The sequence below is a fragment of the Panthera tigris genome, chromosome X, assembly GCF_018350195.1.
Source record: "Panthera tigris isolate Pti1 chromosome X, P.tigris_Pti1_mat1.1, whole genome shotgun sequence".
In the NCBI taxonomy this organism is placed as follows: Eukaryota; Metazoa; Chordata; class Mammalia; order Carnivora; family Felidae; genus Panthera; species Panthera tigris.
The window spans coordinates 33,187,165-33,213,790 of record NC_056677.1 but is presented as its reverse complement, the minus strand read 5'-3'; the positions used below and the strand labels follow the sequence as shown (position 1 = coordinate 33,213,790).

The 26,626-nt window shown below is 39.8% G+C and overlaps 1 protein-coding gene across 6 annotated transcripts in view; it reads left to right on the top strand.

Moving 5' to 3' along the window:
• The window catches only part of SRPX (sushi repeat containing protein X-linked), a 111,299-nt gene extending 90,822 nt beyond the window's left edge, over positions 1-20,477 (top strand). For 4 of the 6 annotated variants that reach the window (XM_042974218.1, XM_042974217.1, XM_042974216.1 and 1 more), the window contains 2 exons: positions 4,611-4,732; positions 19,897-20,476. In XM_042974218.1, the coding sequence (XP_042830152.1) occupies positions 4,611-4,732; positions 19,897-20,080 (306 nt within the window). In that variant the 3' untranslated portion in view covers positions 20,081-20,476. Of the gene's footprint in view, positions 1-4,610; positions 4,733-6,149; positions 6,245-19,896 lie in introns of all 6 variants that reach the window. The other 2 variants (XR_006213401.1, XM_042974219.1) reach the window with 2 other exon arrangements.
• Positions 20,478-26,626: the final 6,149 nt, after the last annotated feature.

The following is a 26,626-nucleotide window of genomic DNA, read 5'->3' as shown; positions in this document are numbered from 1 at the left end:
AGTCCTACTTGTTTTTTATTCTGTTGCTTGTGCTTTAAGTGCATATCCAAAAAGTCAATGCCAAGATCCATGTCAAGGAGCCTTTTCCTTAATTTTCCTTCTAGGAATTTCATGGTTTCAGGTCTTATGTTTAAGTCTTTAATCCATGCCAAGTTAATTTTTGCAAGTGGTATAAGATAAGGGTCTAATTTCATTCTTTTACATATGAATATTCAATTTTCCCCAGCACCATTTATTGATGAGACTGTCTTTTCTCCATTGAGTATTCTTGCATCTCTTGTCAAATATTAGTTGACTATATATACTTGGGTTTACTTCTGGGCACTTGAGTCTGTTTCATTGATCTACATGTCTGTTTTTATTTTTTTTTTTAATTTTTTAAGGTTTATTTATTTTTGGGAGAGAGAGAGAGAATGAGCAGGGGAGAGGCAGAGAGAGAAGGAGACACAGAATCCAAAGCAGGCACCAGGCCACGAGCCATCAGCACAGAGCCTGATGCGGGGCTCAAACCCAGGAGCTGTGAGATCATGACCTGAGCTGAAGTCAGACACCCAACCGACTGAGCCACCCAGGCGCCCCTACATGTCTGTTTTTATAGCAGAACCATCCTGTTTTGATTCTGCAGCTGCTTTGTAGTATAGCTTGAAATCAAGAAGTGTTAATACTTCCCGCTTTGTTCCTCTTTCTCAGGATTGCTTTGGATATTTGGGGTCTTTTGTGATTCTATAGAAGTTTTAGGATTTTTTTTCTACTTCTGTTAAAACAATGCCATTGCAATTTTGATGGTGATTGCATTGAATCTATAGATGGCTTTTGGTAGTATGCACATTTAAACATTTAATTGTGTTTTATTTCTTTCATCATTGCCTTGATGAAAATAAGTTCTGAGTAGAGATCTTTTACCTCCTTGGTTCTTTATTCCTATGTGTTTTACTGTTTTTGATGCTATTGTAAATGGGGTTGTTTTAGTTCTTTTTCAGATAATTCATTGTTAGTTTATGGAAATGCTGCTAATTTTCTAAGTTAATTTTCTATATTGTAACTTTATTGATTACATTGATTATATCTAACATTTTTCTGGTGGAATCTTTAGGCTTTCTTATATATAAAGTCATGTCACCTTCAAACAGAGAAAATTTTACTTCCTTTCCAATTCTGATGCCTTTTCTTTCTTTCTATTGCCTGATAGCTCTAGTAAGTTCTTCCAGTACCAGTTGAATAGGAGTAGTGAGAACAGGCACCTTTGTTTTCTTTGTTATCAGGAAAAAAGCTTTCAACATTTAACCATTTGGTATGAAATCAGATTTGGGCTTTATTATGTTGTGGTACATTCATTCTATACCTAATTTGTTAAGAGTTTTTATCATGAGCAGATGTTAAATTTTATCCACTTTTCTGCATCTATTGACTTTCTTCTTTTCATCTGATGTATTACATTGGTTGATTCACATAAGTTGAAAATTCTTGCATCTCAGGAATAAATCCCACTTGATCTTTGTTGAATTCTTACCTTGTTCATGCATTGCTGTCCTAATTATGCTTCCAATGTGCTGCTTAATTTAGTTTGATAATATTTTATTGAAAATTTTTGCATTTGTATTCATCAGGGATGTTGGTCTGTAGTTTTCTGGTAGTATCTTTTTCTGGCTTTGGTATCAGAGTAATGGTGGCCTAATAAAATGAAATTGGAAGTATTCCTTACTTTTCAGTTTTTTGGAAGAGCCTGAGAAGGATTGGTTTTAATTCTTCTTTAAAGCTTCACCCGTGAAGCCATCATGTCCTGGGCATTCTTGTGGTTCACTACACTTTCAGAAAATTATTCTGAATTCTCTGACAGTTCATAGATTTCCATATCCTTAGGATCAGTTATTAGAGTTTTATTAGTTCCCTTTGGTGGTGTCCTTTATTGGTTTCCTTTGGTGGTTCTTCACAGTCCTTGATTTCTTATGTTGGGATCTATACATTTAAGTAAGTGTTCTCTTCCAGACTTTGCAGGTTCACTGTGGCTGAGACCATTCCTTAGCAATAAGCCCAGTTTTGGTTTTTTGGACATGTCTGCTGATAATGTCCTTGGGCAGGTGGGGCCTGTTGTTAGGGTCTATTTTGGGGCAAGGCAACTGTTTGAGTTCTAGGGTCAGTGGTTGGGGGTGGGGTGTGTGCGCCACTGCTGAGAATATTGGGAAAAGTCTGCTGGCTTGGTTCCCTGTCCAAGTGAAGCTGTAGGATGGACTTCACCATTGCCTGGAATCCCTGGTCAGGCTTATTAGTTAGGACCAGATACTATACTCGGCAGTAGTGGGGGGCTATGAGTTATCTTCGCTGTTCTGGTGGGGCAACAGGACAGAACCCAGGGCTTGCACAGCTCACTGTGGACCTGAATCAGAAAAGAGTGTGCACTGAATATCGCAGTCAGGTGAGGCTACCAGTTTTGCTCTGTAGACAGGGAAAGCCATGGGCAGCGCTCTCTGTTCAAGTGCCACTCTAAGCAGGGTTGTTAACTAGGCTATGCAGCATCCCTTAAGCTGCGGTAAGGTTCTCTGGTCGGGCAGTCTGAAGACTGTATTCAGCAATAAGTGGGGCTACAAATCAGTGGGTATGCACTAGTTTCCCTGCTTGGGTACAGTGGGAACAGCAGCTCTGAGGCCACTAATGCTCTTTAATTTTGGTCTTGACTCAAGCCGACGCAAGCTTCAAGCTCCATGGCTGAACAGGGCTACTGTGTGTGTTCTGGGGACAATCGGCTCTTACCATCCACCTCCCAGCTCTGGAGTTGCTGGGTTATGTAGTGTCCTGGCATTCTTACCAATCTTCCCTATTAGACGGGGGTAGAAGCCATACTCCGTAGCTGGTGGGGCCATGACTCATGCTCCTGCCTGGGCAAGACTAGGAGGGTTCACTTATGGCAACTCCCAAAGTTTCCCAAACAGGCTTTCTGTTCAGAAGTGGCTGTGAGCCTTCGTCCATAGTGAGTGGGGCAAGGAGTTACCCTGCCTGGGCATAGCAGAGAAAACCAAGAGAGAGAAAGGTGGGGGGGGCACACGTGAGAGCACAAAGATGGTGTGTACTGGCCTGTGTTCTAGAGCATCCCTTTAGGGCTCTAGGTGTGTGCCAAACCTGAATCTACCCCTTTAGCCAAAGATCCCAGACAGATGGGCTTCTTTCATAGAAATCCTGGGGTTGTACTTCATTCTACTGTCCGTGAAGTACCCTGGGGGCGATAACCTGCCAAGAACTGTCTGATTGTCACAGTTCCCTAGGACCCAGGAATGTAAGCCTTCCCAGCCACCAGAGCCAGGCCATCAAGGGGCATCCTGTGAGTAGCAGCGATAAAAACCAGGGCACCAACATGAAAACTGGGGCACTGGATACTTACAGAGCTCTACTCCAAGAGATGCTGTCACTCTGGAATGTGGGAGAGGGAGAACGTGAAGAGACAGGGCCTGCCCTCCAAGTTCTCTGGAAAGGTTGACAGTCTGCCCTTAGAGGTATATTTATGTGAAAGCCCACCCTTCAGGCTGCAGCTATGATCATAAACTCACAGGCCTCTTCCACAGAATGACTGAGCTCCTGGATCTGTTACCTCTTGCTGAGCCCTGAGGGTGCTGGCTGTTTAAGAACTCTCTCTCCTTTGGCTCTGGTCCTGTGGGACTGCTAGTGCGAGCCTCACTAGACACCACAGCTGGGTGTTACAGAGGTTTGCCCCGGCAGCAGCCATAAAAGTCAGGTTACCAGACAAGGGAATAAGCTCCTTTCCGGAAGATCCCAGTGAGGTGGAATGAGGCAGAGGGAGAGCACAAAGATTGCATCCACTAGTGTCCATTCCCTGAGAGTCCCTCTGTAGGGCCTCAGATGTAGGCCCTTAGATGCCAAACCAGAAGCCTGCCCTTTAGGCCAAACCTCCTGGACAAGCAGATGGTTCTTTTTCTCAGAAAGGCCACAGGTGTCTTTCAGTCTGCCATCTGTCCTGTGCTGTAGGAGGTGTGGTTCACCAGTAACCATCTCTCCAATTGTTATGGTTCCTTGGGACCCAGGAATGGAAGCCCCCACCCCCTACCCTCCACCTCTAGAATCCAGTGATCAAAGGGTGTCCTATGAGAAGCAGGCATAAAAATCAGGTCACTAGATGTAAAAACTAGGGCACCAGATGAAGATTGAAACCTTTTATTACTGTGTGTTTTCTTTCTGTGTTTGGGCATGAGGAGTTTAGGGCAAGGGCATGGATGGTGGGGGGAGCAAGGCAGATAAGGGGACTCTGGAAGTATTCTTCTCTCCTTGAAAATACAAATAAGAATTCTCTGGGGCTGGTTTTGGATACTTCCTGGGATGTTAGGCTCATGCAAATTCACACCCCACCTGGAAATATGCAGATTGCCATCTTGCTTACATTTTCAAAATCTTATAGCCAAGCCATTTCTGAATGATTTCTCGGAGAGTATAGGTTTTGTAACCACTAGTTGAACCAACATTTCTCACCTGCTTTCAAGACCATTGGAGTAGGCAAATCAACTTCCCAAAACAGAACGGTGCTGGTTCTGTCAGTCTGTAGTTTGACATGGGAGTCTCTTTCTTGAGTTTGCTCATGCCTTTCCTGTTGGGTTTTTTTTTTCCAGCAAGCACAGTGTGGCCTGGATCTTCGACACATCACCGTGGTCGAGCTGGTAGGTGTGTTCCCGACCCTCATCGGCAGGATAGGAGCAAAGATTATGCCTCCAGCCCTAGCTCTGCAGCTCAGGTAGGCGGAAGTTCTGTCCTTAAATTGTATCCCCTATGAAGGTACTTTTTTTAGATCAGGTTCCCTGATTTCTTGCTATTTGGTATTGATTCCAAGTAACCTTCAGTGTTTAATTGCTTTTAGTCTGAGAGCTCTATAACCATGCTAATTGGCATGGTGCTGCTTGTCCAAATATATCATGCCGTGGGTAATTTCCAGTGTTCTCTTCTTGTCCCTTTTAACCAGGTGTCTGTTTTGTTTTTCTTTCTGCTTGGGGGGTTGGGGGGTGGGATGGAAAGGGAAGAGCCTGAAAAAACGGACCTATGCAATCCTTTGTGTTATTAGGAAAGCAGGCATCCAATTAACTTTTCCAGGCTTCTTCTCTTTTCCCTCCATGCTTCCAGGCACTTGCCCATACCCCCATTTTAACAGCTAGATTTTATTTTGGTAATACTTACAAAGCTAGAATCATGGTGCCCAGGCTCTGTGTAGTGGTGTGTTACAAAAAGCAGAATTCAACAGCCGAAAGGTAATTTCAGAACAGTCTCCAATTTTTACTTGCATCTCTTGACCACTCTGAAAAGGATAATTGGGCTAAAGAAAACCCAAAATCTTGCTTCCTCACCCATCCTTTTTCTCACAACGCAAGGGAGGGTGCTTTGTTTATAGTCTATAATCGCTACTCTTTACATTCAGGGTCCCAGGCTGATGGTGGCTCCACCGTCTGGTAGCATCATTTGGAACACATGACTTCCGGGTTTCTGCAAAGGGGGAGGAGAGTAAAAACGAACCTCACCACTCTTTCACGCTTCATGTTGGAAGCCTGAGATTGCTCTCGGCAAGTCCATTGGCCAAAACTCGTCACGTGATTGCAACCTGACTTCAAAGCAGGCTGGGAAACGCAGTCTTTCTGTGTTCCCAGGAAGAAGAAAATGAAAGAGGACTCGATGAGCCCCATCACAGATGTTCAAAGAGGTTCACAGAAATTCCTTGAGAAATTATATGCTAGAACTATGCCCTTAGCCAGTGATATTATAGATTGACACAATAGACTGTTTAATTTGCGTATTTTCCATCTGCCTTTTGACCCCCACCCCATCTCTGATTTATACTTCTTCACCCAAAAAGAGTGCCCCATCCATACCATACCAAGGTAAAAAACTCAGAGGGTGAGGGATGCAAAAAGAAATGAGGATAACTGAATTATTTTCAGTTGGCTGAAAGAGGGAGAAGGCTGGGTATACTCACAAGCATAAATGTGTGTGTGTGTGTGTGTGTGTGTGTGTGTATATGTATGTATGTCTGGCTACATTCAGTAGCACCTCTCTAGAGTGTAACACTTTGAGGTCAGTACCAGATCTCCACAACAGTGCCGGGCACCATGTTGGAGGTAAGTGGAGGCAATGACTCTAAACTGAAACAGATTTACTATTTCCAGGAGCGAGAGTGGCCTCTAAGAGTGTATTTACAGTTATATTTCAAGTTGAAAACAGCACAACTCGAGATTATGTCGACATCTGAAAAATTCCCAAAGTAGGTGTTTGAAGCTGTTGGTAATTTAGAACTACCTGTCCGTACCCTGTGTTAAAGATTTTTTAAAAAAACTTGCCACAGAATTTGCTACATGTTTCTCTTTGGGTTGCAGATCTATAGAGAGGGAGATTCCCTCTCTATTAATATTAATGTGATGTGATTTTAAACTATTGCAATTTGAAGAAAAGGAAACTCTGATTCAAGAAAAAAACTCTTATCGTTCAGGTTGTATATGTTGGGGCTACTTGAGACCTCTTCAGGCTGAGGATGATTTGAGCAACAAAGAAGTTACATACATGAATTACACAGTGGTTCTCAAACTTTAACCTGCCCTAGGATCCCCCGGACCACTGTTACAACATAGAACGCGGGGCCCCACCCCCAGAGCGTGTGATTCAGTATAGGATGGGGCCTGAGAATTTGCATTTCTAGCAAGTTCCTGCTCCTGTTCCCCTGTTGTTGAAGCTGCTGGTCTGAGGACCACACTGTGAGAACGACTGGCCTAGCATTTTACCAAAGGCTTCACACAGCTTTGTAATGGAAATTTTGCAAAGCAGCCTGTAAAAGGAGGGTCAGTCATTATTGTGTAGCCGGAAGATAGTCCGGGTCAATGTCACACAGAGATGATCCATCACATGCATTGTCTAAGGGATTCGGTGTCAGGCTACATGTCCCCTTTATCAGACCTATCGGTGAGGAATAAGGGAGTTCACAGATGGATGTTTTATCTTCTTCCCTTTGAATTCCACCCCAGAGTCTAGTGCAGATGAAAAGAGCCAATTTAGGCAAAGAATGGGAAGCGTGAAAGAAAAGGAGAGGAAGAATGACTGGAGAATCTAAAAATTCTCCTGTATGGTTAGAATACTATTTTCAAATAGCACTGAGGCCATGATAAAACAATAAAGGGCATCAGCAGTGCCTGGTGTTGTAAAGATACCACCTTCCGGCTTCCTTGCGCTCATGTTTTTTTAGAGATGAAGGTACGAGCAAATTCATGTTCCCTAGAGTAACTTTCCAGCAATTGCAAGGGTGACAGGGACCAGGAATTCCATGATTTTTATTTCCATGTTATTTTTCAGCTAGAATTAACACTATTAAAGTATACAACCTAATGATTCAATATTTGTATATATTGCAAAATGATCATCATGCTAAACTAAGTCTATTTAACATCAGTCACCATACATAGTTACATTTTTTTCTTATGAAGAGAAATTTTAAGACTTACTCTTAACTACTTTCAAATATGTAATACAGTATTATTAACTATAACCACCATGCTGTACATTAATTAATCCCTATGAGTTTTTTATCTTTTGTGAACTCAGAGACTTTAAATAATTTTTTAAACCTTAAGTCAGAGTTTCTTTTTTCCTTCCAAAGTTTTTAGATTCAAATTAGTTAACATATAGTGTAGCATTGATTTCAGTAGAACCCAGTGGTTCATCACATATACAACACCCAGTGCTCATCCCAACAAGTGCCCTCCTTGATGCCCGTCACCCATGTAGCCCATGGCCCCTGCTCCCTTCCACAAACCCTCATTAAGACCCATGATTTATTTTATATCTATAGGTTTCTACCCTTTGACCCCCTTCACACATTCTACCCACCCCTAACCCCCTGCCCCCTAAGTTTTTGTATCTATGAGTTTGGGGTTTTTTTGTTGTTGTTGTTATCTGTTGTTTTAGATTCTGCATGTAAGTGACACAATATGGTATTTGTCCTCTGATTTATTTCACTTAGGATAATGTCCATAAGGTTCATCCGTATTTTCACAAATGGCAACATTTCATTCTTTTTATGGCTGAATAATATTCGTGTGTATGTGTGTGTGCCATATTTTCTTTATCCATTCATCCATCGATGGACTCTTAGATTGTTTCCATCTCTTGGCTGTTATAAATAATGCTAAAGATGAGGGTGCATATAGGTTTTCAAGTTAGCTTTTTTTAAAATTTTCTTCAGATAAATACCCAAAAGCAGAATTGATCAATCATATAGCTCTTAATTTTTTGAGGGACATCCATACTGTCTTCCAAAGTGGCTGCACCAATTTACAATGTCACCAACAGTGACCAGTGTTCCCTTTTCTCCATATCTTCGCCAATACTTACTTTTTGTATTTCTGATAATAGCCATTCTAACAGGCATGAGGTGATATTTCACTGTAGTTTTGATTTCCATTTCCCTGCTGATTGATGTTGAGCATCTTTTTGTGTGTCTGATGGCCATCCTTATGTCTTCTGTGGAAAAATGTCTATGCAGTTCTTCTGTCCATTTTTAAATTTTGTGTTTGTTGTTTTGGTATTGAGTTGTAGGAGTTCTTTATATATTTTGGATATTAACCTCTTATCACATGTGAGTAGTTGCAAATATTTTCTCCAGTTTAGTAGGTTGTTTTTCATTTTGTTGATAATTTACTTGGCTATACAGCAACTTTTTTATTTGATGTACTCCCACTGGTTTATTTTTGCTGTTGTTACCTTTAATTTCGGTGTCAAATCCAAAAAAATCATCACAGTGATAATAAACTTACTATCTATTCTTCCAGGAGTTTTATAGTTTCAGGTGTTACATTCAAGTCTTTCATCCATTTTTTAGTTTATTTTTTGTGTACAGTGATTGACTGACGAAATTGTCCCGTCCCCATTGTAAACTCTTGGTTCTTTTCTCATAAATTAATTGACCGTATATGTATGGATTTATTTCTGGGCACCCTATTCTGTTGATCTATGTGTCTGATTTTATGCCAGTGTAATACTGTTTTAATTACCGTAACTTTGCAACATAGTTTGAAATCAAGGAGCATGATACCTCCTGGTTTGTTATTTCTCAAAATTGTTTTGGCCATTTAGCATCTTTTGTGCTTCTATACAAATTTAAGGTTTTTTTATTCTATAATTATATAGTTGGAATTTTGATACGGATTGCATTGAATCTGTAGATTGCTTTGGGGTAGCTTGGGCATTTTAACAATATCCCAATTCATGAGCATGGACTATCTTTCCATTTTTGTGTGTCTTCAATTTCATCCATCAATGTCATATAGATTTCAGTGTTCTGGTTTTTCACCTCCTTAAATTTATTCCTAGGAATTTTATTCATTTTCATGCAATTGTGAAAGTGTTTTCTTAATTTTCTGATATTTCATCATTAGTGTTTGTATCTTGATTTTGTGTCCTGTAGCATTACTGAATTCACTTATTCTAATAGTTTTTTTTGGTGGAATCTTCAGGATTTTGTATTTCTATATATAATATGTTCTCTGCAAGTAGTGACAGTTTTAATGGATGCCTTTTATTTTTCTTTCCTAATTTCTGTGGGTAGGATTTCTAATACTGTGTTGAAAATAGTGGTAAGAGTGGGCATCCTTGTCTTGTTCCTGATCTTATTAGAAAAACCTTCAGCTTTTCAACATCATGTATGATGCTAGATGTGGGCTTGTCATATATGGCCTGTATTATATTGAGGTATGCTTCCTCTATACATACTTTGTTGAGAGTTTTCATCATAAATGACATTGAATTTTGCAAATGGTTTTTCTGCATCTTTTGATGAGCATATCATTTTTACCACCCATTTTGCAAATGTGGTGAATCACGTTAACATAGGTTGAACCATCCTTGCATCCCTGCAAATAAACATTACTGGATAGGTGAATGATCCATTTGATGTATTAATGAATTCAGCCCTCTGATGTTTTGTTGAGGATTTTTTCATCTCTATTTACTAGGGATATTGGGCCTGTCTTGTAGTGCCTTCATCTGGTTTTGGTATCAAGGAAATTCTGGCCTCATAAAATTAGCTTGGGAGAGTTCCCTCCTCGTGTATTTTTACAAACAGTTTGAGAAGGACTGTTATTAAATTTGGAATGTTTGGTATAATGCTCCAGTGAAGCTATATGGACATGGTCTTACGTTTGGTGGGAGGTTTTTTGATTATGAGTATCTCCTTACTGAGAAATTGGTGTATTCAGATTTGCTATTTCTTCATGATTTAGTTTAGGAAGGTTATGTGTTTCTAGGGTTTTATATATTTTTCCAGATTATCTAATTTGTTAGTGTATAATTGTTCATACTAGTCTATGATTTTCTGTCTCCTCTTGCATTTCTGTTTGAGCCCCCTTTTCCTTGGTGAGTCTAGCTAAAGGTTTATCAAGATTGTTGGTTTTCATCAAAAAGCAAGCTCTTCTTTCATCTTTCCTGTCCTTTTAGTCCTTTGTATTTATTTTGACTGTGAACATTATTTCCTTTTGTCTATTTAGGGCTTCCCCTGTTCTTTTTCTGGGTGAGGTGTAAGGTTAGGTTGTTTATTTCAGATTTTTTTCTTACAAGTTTTAGTATATTTTCATTCATTCGGTCTCAGGGCATTTTGTTGTTGATAAATGGAATTTTTTTTCCTAGAGAACAAACTAACACATAAAGTATTATATGAAGAAAATAGGGCACTCATCACATGAAACATTCTCTAGAATAGATCACATAGTAGGTCACAAAACAAGCTTCAACGAATTCAAAAAGGTCGTAGTCCTACCATGCATCTTTTGTCACCACAACACTAGGAAACTAGAAATCAGCCACAAAAAAAAAAATTCTGGAAAGACCACAAATATATGGAGGTTTAATTTACATACTACTAAACAATGAATGCATCAACCAGGAAATTAAAGAAACAAAATATACATGGAAACAAATGAAAACATAATGGTTCAAAACCTTTGGGATGCAGCAAAAGCAGTTCTAAAAGGGAAATGTATAGCTATACAGACCTACGTCAATAAGCAAAAAAATCTCAAACAACATAACCTTACACCTAATGGAGCTAGAAAAAGAACAAACAAAACCCCAAACCAGCAGAAGGAAGGAAATAATAAAGATTAGAACAGAAATAGGTGATATAAAAACTAAACACATCAATGAAACCTGGAGCTGGTTTTTTGAAAAAAATTAAGTTGATAAACCTCTAGCCAGACTTATTAAGGAAAAAAGGGAAATGACTCAAAGAAAATCACAAATGATAAAAGAGAAATAACAACCAACACCATAGAAATACAGTTAGAATATTATGAAAAACTATGCCAACAAATTGGACAAACAGGAAGAAATAGAAAACTTGAACAGACTGATTACCAGCAAGGAAGTTGAGTCCATAATCAAATAACTCCCAACAAATAAAAAGTCCAGGGCCACATAGCTTCACAAGTGAATTCTACCAAACATTTATTTTTATTTTTATTTATTTTGGGTGAGTGAGTGAAAGAGAGAATACAAGCAGGGGAGGAGCAGAGAGAGAGAGAATCCCAAGCAGCCCCACAGTGTCAGTGCAGATCCCAACTGTGGGGCTCAAACTTCCAAACCATGAGATCATGACCTGAGCTCAAACCAAGAGTCGGATGCTTAACCAACTGAGGCACAAACATTCATTCATTCATTCAATCATTTATTTATTTATTTCTATTTATTCTTGAGAGAGAATGGGGGAGGGGCAGAGAGACAGGGAGACACAGAATCTGAAGCAGGCTCCAGGCTCTGAGCTGTCAGCACAGAGCCTGACACGGGGCCCTAACCCATGAGCTGTGGGACCATGACCTGAGTCAAAGTCAGACGCTTAACCGACAGAGCCACCTAGGTGCCCCAGTGAGCCACAAACATTTAAAGAAGAGTTAATACGTATTGTTCTCAAACTATTCCAAAAAAACAGAAAAGAAAGGAAAACTTCCACATTCGTTCTATGAGGCCAGCATTACCCTGATACCTAAACCAGATAAACACACCACAAAAAAGATGACTACAGGCCAATATCTCTGATGAATATAGATACAAAAATCCTCAGAATACTAGTAAACCAAATCCAACAATACATTTTAAAAAATCATTCACCACAGTCAAGTGAGATTTGATCCTGGGTTGCAAAGAATGTTCAATATTCGCAATGTGATACATCATATCAATAAGAGAAAGGATAAGAACCATACGATCATTTCAATAGATGTAGAAAAACCACTTGACAAAGTACGATGTCCATTCATGATAAAAACCCTCAACAAGGTAGGTTTAGAAGGAACATACCTCAGTATCGTGAAGGCCATCTGTGAAAACCCCACAGTGAACATCATCCTTAATAGGGAAAAACAGAGCTTTTCCTTAAAGAGCAGGAACGAGACAAGGATGTCCACTCTCACCACTTTTGTTCAACATAGTACTGGAAATCCTAGCCACAGCCATCATACGACAGAAAGAAATAAAAGACCTCCAAATAGATAAGGAAGAAGTAAAACTTCCACTATTTGCAGATGATATTATACTATATATTGAAAGCTCAAAAGACTATCAAAAAACTGCTAGAACTGATAAATTCAGTAAAGGCACAGGATACCAAATCAGTGTACAGAAGCCTATTGTATTTCTGTACACCAATAATGAAGCAGCGGAAAGAGAAATTAATAAAACTCATTTACAATTGCACCAAAAGCCATAAGACACCTAGGAATAAAGCTAACAAAGGAGGTGTAAGGCCTGTACTCTGAAAACTATAAAACACTGATGAAAGAAATTGAAGAAGACACAAAGAAATGGAAAGACATTCCATGCTCATGGACTGGAAGAACAAATACTGTTAAAATGTCTATATTACCCAAACAATCTACATGTTTCATGCAATCCCTATCAAAATACCACCAGCATTTTTCAGAGCTAGAACAAACAATCCTAAAATCCGTATGGAACCGCAAAAGACCACAAATAGCCAAAGCAACCTTGAAAAAGAAAAGTAAAGCTGGAGACATCAGAATTCCAGGCTTCAAGATCTATTACAAAGCTGTAGTGATAAGAACAGTATCACACTGTCACGAATATAGACACATAGAACAATGGAACAGAAAGGAACCCACAACTCTATGGTCAATTAATCATGGACAAAGCGGGAAGGAATATCCAGTGGGAAAAAGTCTCTGCAACAAATGGTGTTGGGAAAACTGGACAGCAACATGCAAAAGAATAAAACTGGACCACTTTCTTACACCATACACAAAAATAAGCCCAAAATGAATTAAAGACTTAAATGAGAGACATGAAACCATAACCATACTAGAGAACATGGGCAGTAACCTCTGACATCAGCCATAGCAGCTGCCTTCCACATAGGTCTCCTGAGGCAAGGGAAACAAAAACAAAAATAAACTATTGGGACTTCATCCAAATAAAAGGCTTCTGCACAGCAAAGGAAACAACAAAACTGAAAGGCAACGTATGGAAGGGGAGAAGATATTTGCAAATGACATATCTGATACAGTGTTAGTATCCAAAATATATAAAGAACCTATACAACTCAACACCCAAAAAACAAATAGTCGAATTTTAAAAATGGTCAGAAGACACGAACATTTTTCCAAAAAGACATATAGATGGCCAACAGACACATGAAAAGATGCTCAACATAACTGGTCATCAGGGAAGTACAAATCAAAACTACAATGAGATACCACCCTCACCCCTGTCAGAGTGGTTGAAATCAACACAAGAAACAACATGAGTTGGTGAGGATGTGGAGAAAGGGGAACCCTCATGAACTGTTGATGGGGATGCAAATTGGTGCCACCACTGTGGAAAACTGGATGGAGGTTCCTCAAAAAGTTAAAACTCGAACTACCCCCTCTGATCCAGCACGTGCACTAGTAGGCATTTACCCAAAGGATACATTTTATGTTTTTGGTGTCACAACTCTATCTTTTTTATCTTGTGTATCCCTTAACCTATTGTAGTTATTTTTACAACTTTTGTATTTTAACCTTTATACTAACTTTATGTGATGAATCCACTACCTTTGCTATATATTTCCCTCTACCGATGAAATGTATACTTTCATATGTGGTCTTGTTAGTAACTCGTGCCCATTCTTTTCAGCATAAAGTCCCTTTACCATTTCTTGTAAGGCTGTTTTAGTGGTGATGAACTCTTGTCTGGAAAACTATCTCCTTCACTTCTGAATAATTTTGTTGAACAGAGTATTCTTGTTTGGAAGCTTTTTTCTTTCAACACTTTGAATGTATCATGCCACTCCCTTTGGCTTGCAAAGTTTCTTCTGCAAATACATGCTGATAGTCTTATGGGGGTTTCCATGTATGTAACAAGTTTTTCTCTTGCTGCTTTTAGGGTTGTCTCCTTGTCTTTGGCATTTCATTATAATGTGTTTTGGTATAGGTCTCTGGTTTCTTATTTAGAATTCTCCTTGATCTGGATGTCTATTTATTCCTCATGTTGGAGAAGTTTTCAGTCTCTCCCTCTCTCTTCTCCTTCTGGGACCCCTTGCATGTGAATAATGGGACCATGTTATATATGAAAGTCTGCTTGATATTTTTCCATATGTCCTTTAAGCTATCTTCATTGTTTAAAATTCTTTTTTCCTTTTGATTTTCCGAATGGGTAAATTCTTCTTCCCTGTCTTTGAGTTCACTGATTATTATATCTTCTGCTTCATCTAGTTTGTTGTTGAAGTCCTCTTAAGTATTTTTCAGTTCAGTTATTGAATTCTTCAGCTCTGTGACTTCTGTTTGGTACTTTCTTATATATTTTTTAAACTTTTTGAAATTCTCATGATACTAAACCATTCTTTTTCCAAGTTTGGTGAACATTTTTATGATCATTACGTTGAACTCTTTATCGGATAAATTACTTTTCTCCATTTCATTATTTTCTGAGGTTTGATCTTACTATTTTGTTCGGAACATATTCTGTTGCGTTAGATGAAACATCCACCTTTCTCAATGTTGAAAGAGTGGTCTCATGTAGGAGATGATCCTTATTGGTCACCCATGCCCTAGCTTTTGGTTGTCTCTCATACCTTTCTGATTCTCTAAGCAGGCCATTTTATTTTCAGTCATTTCCAATATTTGAGAGTGTGTCAATATGTGTCAGTGTATGAAAGATGAGAATCTCAGCACTTACATTCAGGCTTATTGGAAGCCAGACTTTCAATCAGCAGCTGTTAAGTATGCAAATGATAGATGGGTGGATAGATGGATAGATAGTGCTGTGGGACTGTAAAGTGTTAGCTACACTGGCCACCAGTAGGTGATTGGGAGGTGTTCTCTGGGCATCAGCCACAAAAATTGGGGCCTCAGCCACTGTATAAGCTCTTCTCTGGGACATAACTGGTGAGCTGTAGTGAGACAAAGGAAGAGCACAAAGATGGCATCCCTTGGTGTATGTTTCCTGAGAGCCCCTTTGGAGGTTCCTAGATGTGTTCTAAATCTAAAGCCTGCCCCTTAGGATGAAGCTCCAGGATAAGCAATTGGGGATTTTTCACAGAAAGATGGGGTCTGTTGTAATCTGTCTGCACAGTGCCCCAGAAGTGATAGACTGCCAAGAACTGCCTTCTTGATTGTTAGTCTTGTGGCACCCAGGAGTGCAAGTCCTTTTGGCCACTGAGCCAGGTGATCAAGTGGTATCCTTTGGGTGGCATCTGTGAAAACCATGGTACTAGATATAAAAACAGGGGCACCAGACATATATGAGCTCCCCTGCAATAGATGCTAGCACTCTGGAGAGCAGCAGAGGGAGAGTACAAAAATAGCGTCTCCCCTCCAAGGTCTCTGAAAGGTTTACAGTCAGTCCGTAGATGTGTATTTAATTAGAAGCCTTTCCCTCACGCTGTAGCTATGATGATAAGCTAAGAGGCCTCTTTCACAGAAAGATTGAACTCCTGGGTCTGATCTTCTTGCTGTCTCTTGATGGTGGTTGCTGTCCTATACAGGTGTAAGCAACACTGGCCGAAGAGCCAGATGATGTAGAAGTGTCCCAGCAGCAGCATCAGCAAGTATTAGGGAGCCAGATAAGGTATAAGCTCCTTTCTTTAACATACTAGTGAGCTGTAGGGAGGCAGACGGAAAGTGTGAAGATCATGTCCTCCAGCTTGAGTGAAGCAGAGGGGGAGTGTAAAAGATGGTACTCACTGAAAAAGGGATAAAAAGACAAACAGAGATGGAGGGGGACAGAGCAAAGGAGACACACACATGGAGAGAGAGAGAGAAATGAGGAGATGGTTAGAGGGAAAGAGGAAATGGAGAGAGGGAGGTGGGAGTAGAGAGAGGAGAAATGAGCAAAGGAGAAAGACACACAAGGTGACACACAAATACAGAGAGAGATGCAGAAAGAGAGACATTGGCAGAGAGAGGGTAGAGGGAGACACAGACCAAGATGGACAGAGAGAGACAAGAACAGAGATGGGAATAAGAGGGATGTACAGAGAGGTAGAGGGAAGAAGAGACGGGAGAGAAAGGAAGAGAAGGGGAAGCTGGGACAGAGGAAGACTGAGACACACAGAGGGAGAGAGAGAGAGATACAGAGGTAGAAAGACCCACCCACATAGAGAAAGGGTGGCAAAGAGAGAGAGGGGTTGGAGAAAAGGAGAAACAGACACACCCAGAGAGACAAAGCAAGAGATGGACACACACACAGAGGAGAGGGAAAGAGAGAGAGAAATGGAAAATGAGAGTGCACAAAGGACAGATGGAGAGAGGATGGGTATGACAGAGACAGTGTGTGTGAGAGCTGGGGAGCAAGAGGTGGATAGAGCTGGAGGGAGGGACAGCATCAGGAACAGATTGGGAGCGAGAGAGCTTGAGTGTACAAGCCAGGGAGAAAGAAGTGGATGGAGAGGGACAGAGGGAGAGAGAAAGGTGGAGAGAGAGTGACCATGCCCACCAGTTATAGAAGGCAGGATAACACAAAGATGGCACCCGCTGGCAAGAGTGTGAAGAAGTAGCCCACGGGCCAAAAATGAAAAAGAGATGACTGCCACTGGCTTTAGCAACACAGAGGTATGGTGTGAAAATGGCACCCACCAGCCTCTGTCCCTGGAGAGTATCCCTCAGGCCCCTGCCCCTCAGTCACACACTTAAAAATTATCAAAGGAGGAGCACCTGGTGGCTAAGTTGGTTAAGTGTCCGACTCCTGATCTCGGTTCAGGTCATGATCTTGCAGTTTGTCAGATTGAGCCCTGTGTCAGGCTGTGTGCTGGCAGCACAGAGCCTGCTTGGGATTCTCTCTCTCCCCTCTCTGCCCCTCCCCTGCTCATGTGTGCGTGCATGCGTGCTCTCTCTCTCAAGGAGCCTCTTCCACCTGATGTCTGGGTGCTTTTCAGATGGCTGCTTTTGGGCTGCACCGTGGGGTGAGTTTGCACATGAATCCTATAAAAACCATTTCTCAATTTACCACAGACCTACAGGTCTCAGGGGTTTCAGCCCTGTTGGTTTTCAAAACTAGACATTTAGGGGACTCTCTCAGGTGCAGGTCTCAAAAGATAGGGTTCCCCAAGTGGGGTGGGAACACGTTGATCCTCAAGGAGAAGTTCCAGGTTTTCAGTTCCCTCCCGATTTGGGGTCACTGCTAGGTGTGTGAATTTTTTGGTGAGAGTGTGTCTCAGCTTTTACTTACCCACTTGGATGTGGCTTTGTTCTCATTTCCTGAAATGCTGAGTTGCACTGCTTGGTTTCGGGTTCTTTTCCCCCAGAGGAAATTGTTCCAGACGAAGTTGTAAATTTGTTGTGTCCATGGGAAGAGGTGGGTTCAGAATCTTCTTCCACTGCCATCTTGAACTGGAACATCCCACATTATCCCACATCCCACTCTAAAGAGTTTTCTACAGTATTCTTCAGGAAGAGCTCATTCCAATCTGATGACAGGCATTTATGTAACTCCAACACCTGCTGGCACCACTCCCCTCAACCTGTGGGGTGTCCCAACATCCATCTCCAAGATTTCTGTGGTCTCTTGGCCATGGTGGGACACGTTCTAGTGACTGTTGATAGCCTGCTGCTCTGAACACTCATTTCTTCCCATGGTAGTTTTTTCTTTTCCTTTATGCTCTATCAAGGCACAAGGCTCACGCGAGGAATGTGTGTGGTCGCAGATGGTGGCATCATGGGAGATTTCCATCCTAGCCTCAGCACTATAACATCAAATGTTCCAATTCCTCATTAGTTGCGCTTTCCCACTGGTTGCAGCCACAACATTGCTTGGCCTTTTTCTCCCTCCAAACCTATTTTCTTTTCTACTCTTGTTTTCTGGGACACCTCTGCCATAGGTAATCCCTCTCCCCTCCCCCAGAAAAACACTAAATATTCCTCTTTTGAAGATGCACAGCAGTTTCTCTCTCCATTTTGATTCACTTCACGGTCTACAAACACTCATTAATGCATTTCTCAGTCATCTTACTACCTCAGGAGACCTGATGGAGATATTTTAATGTCTTTTATTTCTAGTCACTAGCAGTGGATTAGCAGTTTAGCTTCCCACTGAGATAAAATATAAATTGTCCTCATCTTCCCTGAAACTCCCTCTTAAAAGGTAGAAGAAAGCGTAATCAGTTTGGATTTTGAGTAGTGAATTTTTCCCTTGATCCTTTTGTGTGAGGAAAAATATTTCACTTTACAGAGAGCAGTGTGTATTCTACCTTACACATAATCTCTAGATAACTAAACTAAAAAATAAAATAAGCCCACCCAGTCTCTTCTCAATTTTATCAGTGGGCTCAGTTTACCAGCCTGTTTGCTTTCTCTGACTTCTTTCATCTAAACATGTTTCTGATGATATAAAAATAACTTACCCAGTATAAATTCTAGTGTGGTAGAGTAGGAAAAAAACATCAGACTTTGAGGTACAAAGAAAGTATAGTTAACCAAATTAATATACCTAGGGTATAGACCACATTTAATCTCCTCTAACTGCAGTCCTGAGCTGGCTACTGAATAAGCCAGAATGGGCCAGAACTACAGTGTTTAGAAACTTATTTCAGTCAGCTTCACCCAGTCCAGGGTTTCTCAACCTCAGTACTATTGATCGTTGGAACTGGATAATTCTTTGTCGGAAGATACTTTCCTGTGGGTTGTAGTATATTAAGCAGCATCCCTGGCCTCTACTCACTCGAAGCCACAAGCACCACTCCACTGTGACAACAAAAAGTGTGTTCATACACAGCCAAACATTTCCTAAAAGGTCAAATCAGTCCTATTAACCATTGACCTAGTTCTAGTATGTACGTGGTTATGCAATCCTAGTCTGTAAATTTCAGATGACTCCAATTTAAGGCAAAAGAAATCTGTTAGCATTGTTGGACATACCTTGTAGCAGCTATTGGCATAGAGCACCAATTCAGGCCTAGTATCTTCCTGACCACCATAAAGCAATGCTATCTGAGGTGCCTGGGTGGCTCAGGCCATGATCTCGCAGGTCATGGGTTTGAGCCCCACGTCAGGCTCTATACTGACAGCTCAGAACCTGTAGCCTGTTTCAGATTCTGTGTCTCCCTCTCTCTCTGCCTCTCCCTCACACACTCTCTCAAAAATAAACATTAAACAATTTAAAGTAGTGCTACCCAACCTTACGTGTGCATACCAGTCATCTAGGCATCTTGTTAATAATGCAGATTCTAATTCAGTAGGGTTGGGGTGGAGCATGGGGTTCTCCATTTCTAACAACGTCCCATGTGATGGCTGTCAGTCCAAGCACCATCTTTTGAGTAGTAAGAGTCTTTAGAGGGGTAAGTCCTTCGTGGTATTAAGCCTTTTTGCTGCATACCGTGTCACTATAGGGCACTGGCTGGTCCAACGGGACCCTTGAGAACCAGGTTTGACAATCTTCTCTCTGCCGTAGGTTGTTGCTGCGAATCCCACTCTATTCCTTCAGTATGGTGCTAGTGGATAAGCATGGCATGGACAAGGAGCGCTATGTCTCCCTGGTGATGCCTGTGGCCCTCTTCAACCTGATTGATACTTTCCCCTTGAGAAAAGAGGAGATGGTCCTGCAGGCTGAAATGGGCCAGACCTGCAACACCTGATGCCATGGCTCTTCTCTTCGCAGTTCCTCTGGTCGTCCAACAGAGTGCCATGCACACGGAAAGGCCTTAAAAGTATCCTTGATGTACAGATTTTTATTTGTAATTTTTAAAGTCTATTTTAATATGAGCTTTCTTTGCACTTAAGAATTACCATGATGCTTTTTGTACTTGGAAGTGTACCAAAAAAATTATGAATATGATATTTACTCTTTCTCTTTATTCCATCATGGCTGGTTGATTTTATAGAGAAATTAGAAACCACAACCATACACATGCTTTCAATGTGTTATTCAGTGTAACACATAACTTACTTCTATTTTGTTTTTTTTTATATAAAACTTATATGAATAAAATATTTTGGAGCAAATTTATTAAAACTCATTTTGTATTTCAAGCACAAGCCATACTTGCTCAATGTGGTCAGGGGTTTGAGGGCTGGGCTTCTTAGTGGTGCTTCAGGAAGGGAAAACTGAAAACTGTAATTACTTTTGTCAGGAGGTGCTCAGCTGAGCTGGGAGAACTGTGCTTTAACGTGATAGCATAGCTGATTGAAGCAACAAGCCAAAAATTAAAGAGTTAAGCCCTTAATCACTAGCTGTGATGACATAAACAGGAGGCTAAAACCAGAGGAAGCACCAATTCTGCCCTTTTGTTTTTCCCCAGTGGACCATTGTATCAGTCAAAGGTCAAGTGGATCCGCACCCTATTGGGTCATCACCCTATTGAGGGAAGTCCATGTTCTGGGACCCTCCACTCGAAGATAGCCCTACTAGTCCGTGGCCACACCCAAAGCCACAAAAGCTAGACACCTGCTTCCCCCACCTCCCCAACTCCGCCACCACCTTTTATTCCCGACAGCTTTTTTTATACATGCACTCACCACCTCAGCAGCAAGTCAGCTCCCCCAGGAGAAACCAAAAACTTTTGCTGTAGCACTACTTTCTGGGGGGAAAAAAAAGCCTCCTAACTACTAACCAGTTGAACAATTAGAATCAAAGTAAACAGACGTTCATAAGATGGAGTAGATGGATCCTGAGCTCACTTCATCCCATGGGCACACTGAGGCATCAACTACATGTATATAACTAACTCTGAAAATCACCTGAAGACTGGCACAGCAGATCTTTACAGTTAGTCTTAGACAATATCAAAAAGGGTAAGAGGAGTAGAGATGTGGTTAGGAAACAAACCTGTGGCACAACTAACTGCAAACAAGAGGGACATCACAAACGCGGAGGAGCAAGACAATTAAGACCCCACACCGGGCACCCCGGCACTGGGAACCTGTACTGGGAAGACTAGTGCCCATAATGTCTGGTTATGAAAACTGTTAGGGCTTAACTCTGGGAGAGTCCAAGAGTGATAGGAAACCAAGTTTCTGCCCTTAAAAAGCCAACATACTAAAGAAACAGCCCAAGACATAGCACAGAACCAACAGTTTGATAAGTGCCTGGGGTGTACATGAAGGAGATTTATCCACTAATCTTAGAACAAGTTTCAGAGGAGTAGAGATCTGCAAGAGATTCCTCCAGGAACAAAAGTGCTGGTGGGCACCATTTTCCTTGCTCTTCCCCAGGCTAGATAGCCAAATGCCTGTGGGAACCAGTTGTAACGCTCTCCATCCATCTTGTTAGCGCTGCATGCTCTACGCTGGCCATCTCCTGGGCAACCACTCTACTCAATATACCTGCCTCCAAAGTGATTCCTGCCCTGCCTCACTTGGCAGGCAGCTCTGGCCACGACTGGCACCACTCCAATGTGATTCCTGCTGCCACACCAGAACACTCAAAGTTCCAGCAACCAGACCTTTTCACTGTTTGTGGAATAAGCTCCGCTCCTTGATGCACCTGCAGCTGTGCCAGAAAGGCTAATTGCAGACAGCTGGGCTGATTACTGGCCTGGCCTATTAAGGAGGCTGTGGTGACTGCAGCCAGACACGTCAATAGCACAGGGAGCAAACCTACCTAATGCATTCACAGCAGGCCAAGCAGGTTATTGCAGACAGCTTACCTGGAGGCAACCATGGCTCAGCCACAACAGGAAGGTGCACACAGCTGACACAGGACACCCCTAAAATGTCTGAATCTGACATTCAGGTAGGATTGTGCTAGAAGGGACCACAGGACCTCTTTTACACAAGATCACTAATTTTAAGACCAAAAACACAGAAACACAGAATTAAACAAAATACGGAGACATAGGAGTATGTCCCAAACAAAACAAGACAAAATCAAAGTAAAAGAACTACGTGAAACAGAGATAGTATGTCTAATAGCAGATTCAAAGTAATGGTCATAAAGATACTCATTGGACTTGAGAAAAGAGTGGAGGTGCTGAGAACTTCAACAAAGAAATAGAAAAACAGAGCTGAAGAAGTCAATAAATGAAATGAAAATAGACTAGAGGGAATCAACAGCAGATGATAGAATGAAAAGAAATGGATCAGCAATCTGGAAGATGATAATAGCAACCAAGCTGAAAATGAAAAAAGAGAAATAAAAGTAGGTGAAGGGAACTCTGACATCATCAAATGTCATAACATTTGTATTATAGGGGGTCTTAGAAGGAAAAGAGAGAGAGGAGTCAGAAAATTTATTTGAAGAAATAATAGCTGAAAACTTGCCCAATCTGAGGAAGGAAACAGACATTCAGGTCCAGGAAGCATTCAGTCCAGGACTCTCCAGTCCCTAAGAAGATGAATCCAAGTTGGTCTTTTAATCATAATTAAAATGGCAAAAAATAATGATAAAGATTGAATTTTAAAAGTAGCAAGAGAAAAGACAATTACATACAAGAGAAATCACATAAGTGTACTAGATGATTTTTCAGCAGAAACTTTGCAGGCCAGAAGGGAATAGCATGATATCTTTAATGTGATGAAAGGAAAAAAAACCTACACCCAACATACTATAGATTAATAACTTATAAATAGGAAATATGGACGTTAAAACACAAAGGGTAAAATCAATTATATCTATAAATATTAGTCCAGGGATACATATGATATATATATCATATATATGTAAAAATAATGGAGGGAGAAGTAAAAATTTACTATTTTAAAATGTGTTCAAACTTAAGTGACCATTGACTTAATAAAGACTACTATACATGTAGGATGTTACATATGAACCGAATGGTAACCATAAATCAAAAACCTATAGTAAAATACACACAAAAAAAATAAAATCTAAGCATAGTGCTAAAGAAAGCCATCAAATCACAAGGGAAGAAAGCCAAAGAAGAAAGGAACAGAAAATAGCTACAAAAACAACCAGGGAGCAACTTAAAAAATGGCAATAAGTACACACTTACCAATAATTACTTCAAATATAGATGGATTAAATGCTCCAGTCAAAAGATATATAGGGTGACTGAATAAATAAAAGAAACCAAACTCATCTATATGCTGCTGCCTACAGGAGAGTTACGTCAGACCAAAAGACACATACAGATGAAAGTGAAGGGATGGAAAAAGGCAAGTGATATTTATATCACACAAAAAAGACTTTAAAACAGACTATAATAAAGGACAAAGAAGGGCACTACATGATGAAAAGGGGATCAATCAAATAAAAGGATACAATAATTGTAAATATCTACATACTGAACATAGGACTTCTATGCATAAAGCAAATATTAATAGACATAAAGGGAGAAACTGAAAGTAATACAATAATAGTAGGGGACTTTTACATCAATGAATAGATCATTCAGACAGAAAGTCAACAGGGAAATTGTCTCTGAATGACACATTAGGCCGGGTGGACTTAAAAGCTACATATAGAACATTCTACCTAAAAAGAGAAGAATACACATTATTTTCAGGTGCACATGGAACATACTCCAGGATAGATTACATGTTTGGCCACAAAAGAAGTCTAAATAAATTTAAGAATATTGAAATTATCTCAAGCACTTTTTCTGACCACAATGATATGAAACTAGAAATCAAATGCAACTTAAAAAACTAGAAAAAGCACCAATACATGGAGGCCAACAAACAACATACTACTAAATAAATGATGGCTCAACAAATAAATAAAAGAGAAAATAAAAAAATACATGGAGACAAATAAAAATTAAGATATAACAGTCCAAAATCTTTAAGACATAGTAAAAGCATTTCTAAGAGGAACATGTATAGTGATACAGGCCTACCTCAAGAAACAATATTTCAAAGAAAAAAACAAGCAAAAAAACCTAACTAATCTTACACCTAAAGGAAGTAGAAAAAGAACACACAAAGCCAGTACAAGAAAGGAAATAATAAAGATTAGAGGGGAAAATGAATAAAATAGACACTAAAAATACCCAACAAGATCAATGAAACCAAGAGTTGGTTTATTGAAAAGATAAATAAAATTGATAAATTTTTAGCTGAACTCATCAGAAAAAGAGAGGACTCAAAGTGAGAAATAAAGGAGGAGAAATAATACCACAGAAATAGAATTATAAGAGATTATGAAAACTTATATGCTAACAAATTGGACAACCTAGAAGAAATGGATAAATTCCTAGAAACACAATCTTCCAGAACATGACTCAAGAAGAAACAGAAAATTTGAACAGACCAATTGCTATAATGAAATTGAATTGATAATCAGAAAACTCCCAATGGCTCACAGGTGAATTCTATACAGTATTTTTAAAAGAGCTAATACCTATTCTTCTCAAACTATTCCGAAAAACAGAAGGAGGAAAACTTCCAAACTCATTCTATAAGGTCAGCATTACCCTGATAACAAAACCAGACAAAGATACTACAAAAAAAGAAAACTACAGGCTAATAACATAGATGTGAAAATCTTCAACAAAATATTAGCAAACCAAATTGAATGATACATTAAAAGGATCATTCACCACCAAGTGGGATTTTTTCCAGGGATAGAAGGATGGTTCAATATTCAAAACCCAATTAAGGTGATATATCGCATCACATTAACAAGAGGAAAGATAAAAACCATGTTATTATTTCAAAAGATGTAGAAAAAGCATTTGACAAAATATAACATCTGCTCACGATAAAAACTCTCCACAAAGTAGGTTTAGAAGTAGCATACTTCAATATGATAAGGGCCAGTGATGAAAATCCCACAGCTAACATCATATTCAATGGTGAAAAAACAGCTTTTCCTATAAGATCAGGAACATGATAAGGATGTCCACTCTCACCACTTTTATTCAACACAGTACTGGGAATCCTTGCCAAAGCAATCAGACTAGAAAAAGAAATAAAAGGCACCCAAATTGGTAGGAAGGAGTAAAACCATCGCTATTAGCAAATGACATGATACTATATACAAAAATCCTAAAGACTCCACCAAAAAGCTATTAGAATAAATGAATGCAGTAAAGTTTCAGGATAGACAACTAACAGACATCTGTTGCATTTCTATACACTAATAACAAAGTAACAGGAAGAGAAATTAAGAAAACAATTCCATTTACAATTATACCAAAAAGAACAAAACACCTAGAAATAAACTTAACCAAGGAGGGGAAAGACCTACAATCTGAGAACTATAACACATTGATGAAAGAAAGTGAAGATGACACAAAGAAATGGAAAGACATGCCATGCTCATGGATTGGAAGAATACTGGTAAATTGTTCATACTAACCAAAGCAATCTACAGATTCATCGCATTCCCTATCAAAATACCAATAACATTTTTTTACAGAACTAGAACAAACAATCCTAAAATTTGTGTGGAACCTCAAAAGACCTTGGATGGCCAAGTAATTTTGAGAAAGAAAAAACAAAACAGGGATTGAAAAGTATCACAATCCCAGATTTCAAGATATAATACAAAGCTGAATTAATCAAAACGGTATAGTACTGGCACAAAAACAGACACATAGATCAATGGAACAGGATAGAAAGACAAGAAATAAACCCACAATTATATGGTCAATTAATCTTTAACAAAGGAAGCAAGAATATGCAAAGGGAAAAAGAGTTGAATAAATGGCTATCCAGTGGGAAAACTGGATAGTATAGCTATCTGTGTAGCTATAGTGTAGGAAAACTATCCAGTGTAGCTATCCAGTGGGAAAACTGAATAGCTACATGCAAAAGTGAAAATGGACCACTTTCTTAACACTGTACACAGGAATAAAAAACCAAGATATTGAATAAAAAACCAATACAATAACCAAGATATTGAATTAAAGACCTGAAACCATAATTCTCCTAAAAATAAACATAGGCAATAATCTCTTGAACATCAATCAGCCTTAGCAACATTTTTCTAGATAGGTCTCCAGAGGCAAGGGGAACAAAAGCAAATATAAACTATTGGGACCGCACCAAAAGAAAAAGCTTTTGCACATGAAGGAGACCAAAACAAAAAGACAACCTAGTGAATGGGAGAAGGTATTTGCAAATTATATATCTGATAAGTGGTTAAAAGTCAAAATACAATAAGAGCTTATAGAACTCAACACCAAAAAATCCACAAATAATCTGATTAATCAATGGGCAGAGAACCTGAACAGATATTTTTCCCAAGAAGACATACAGATGACCAACAGACACATAAA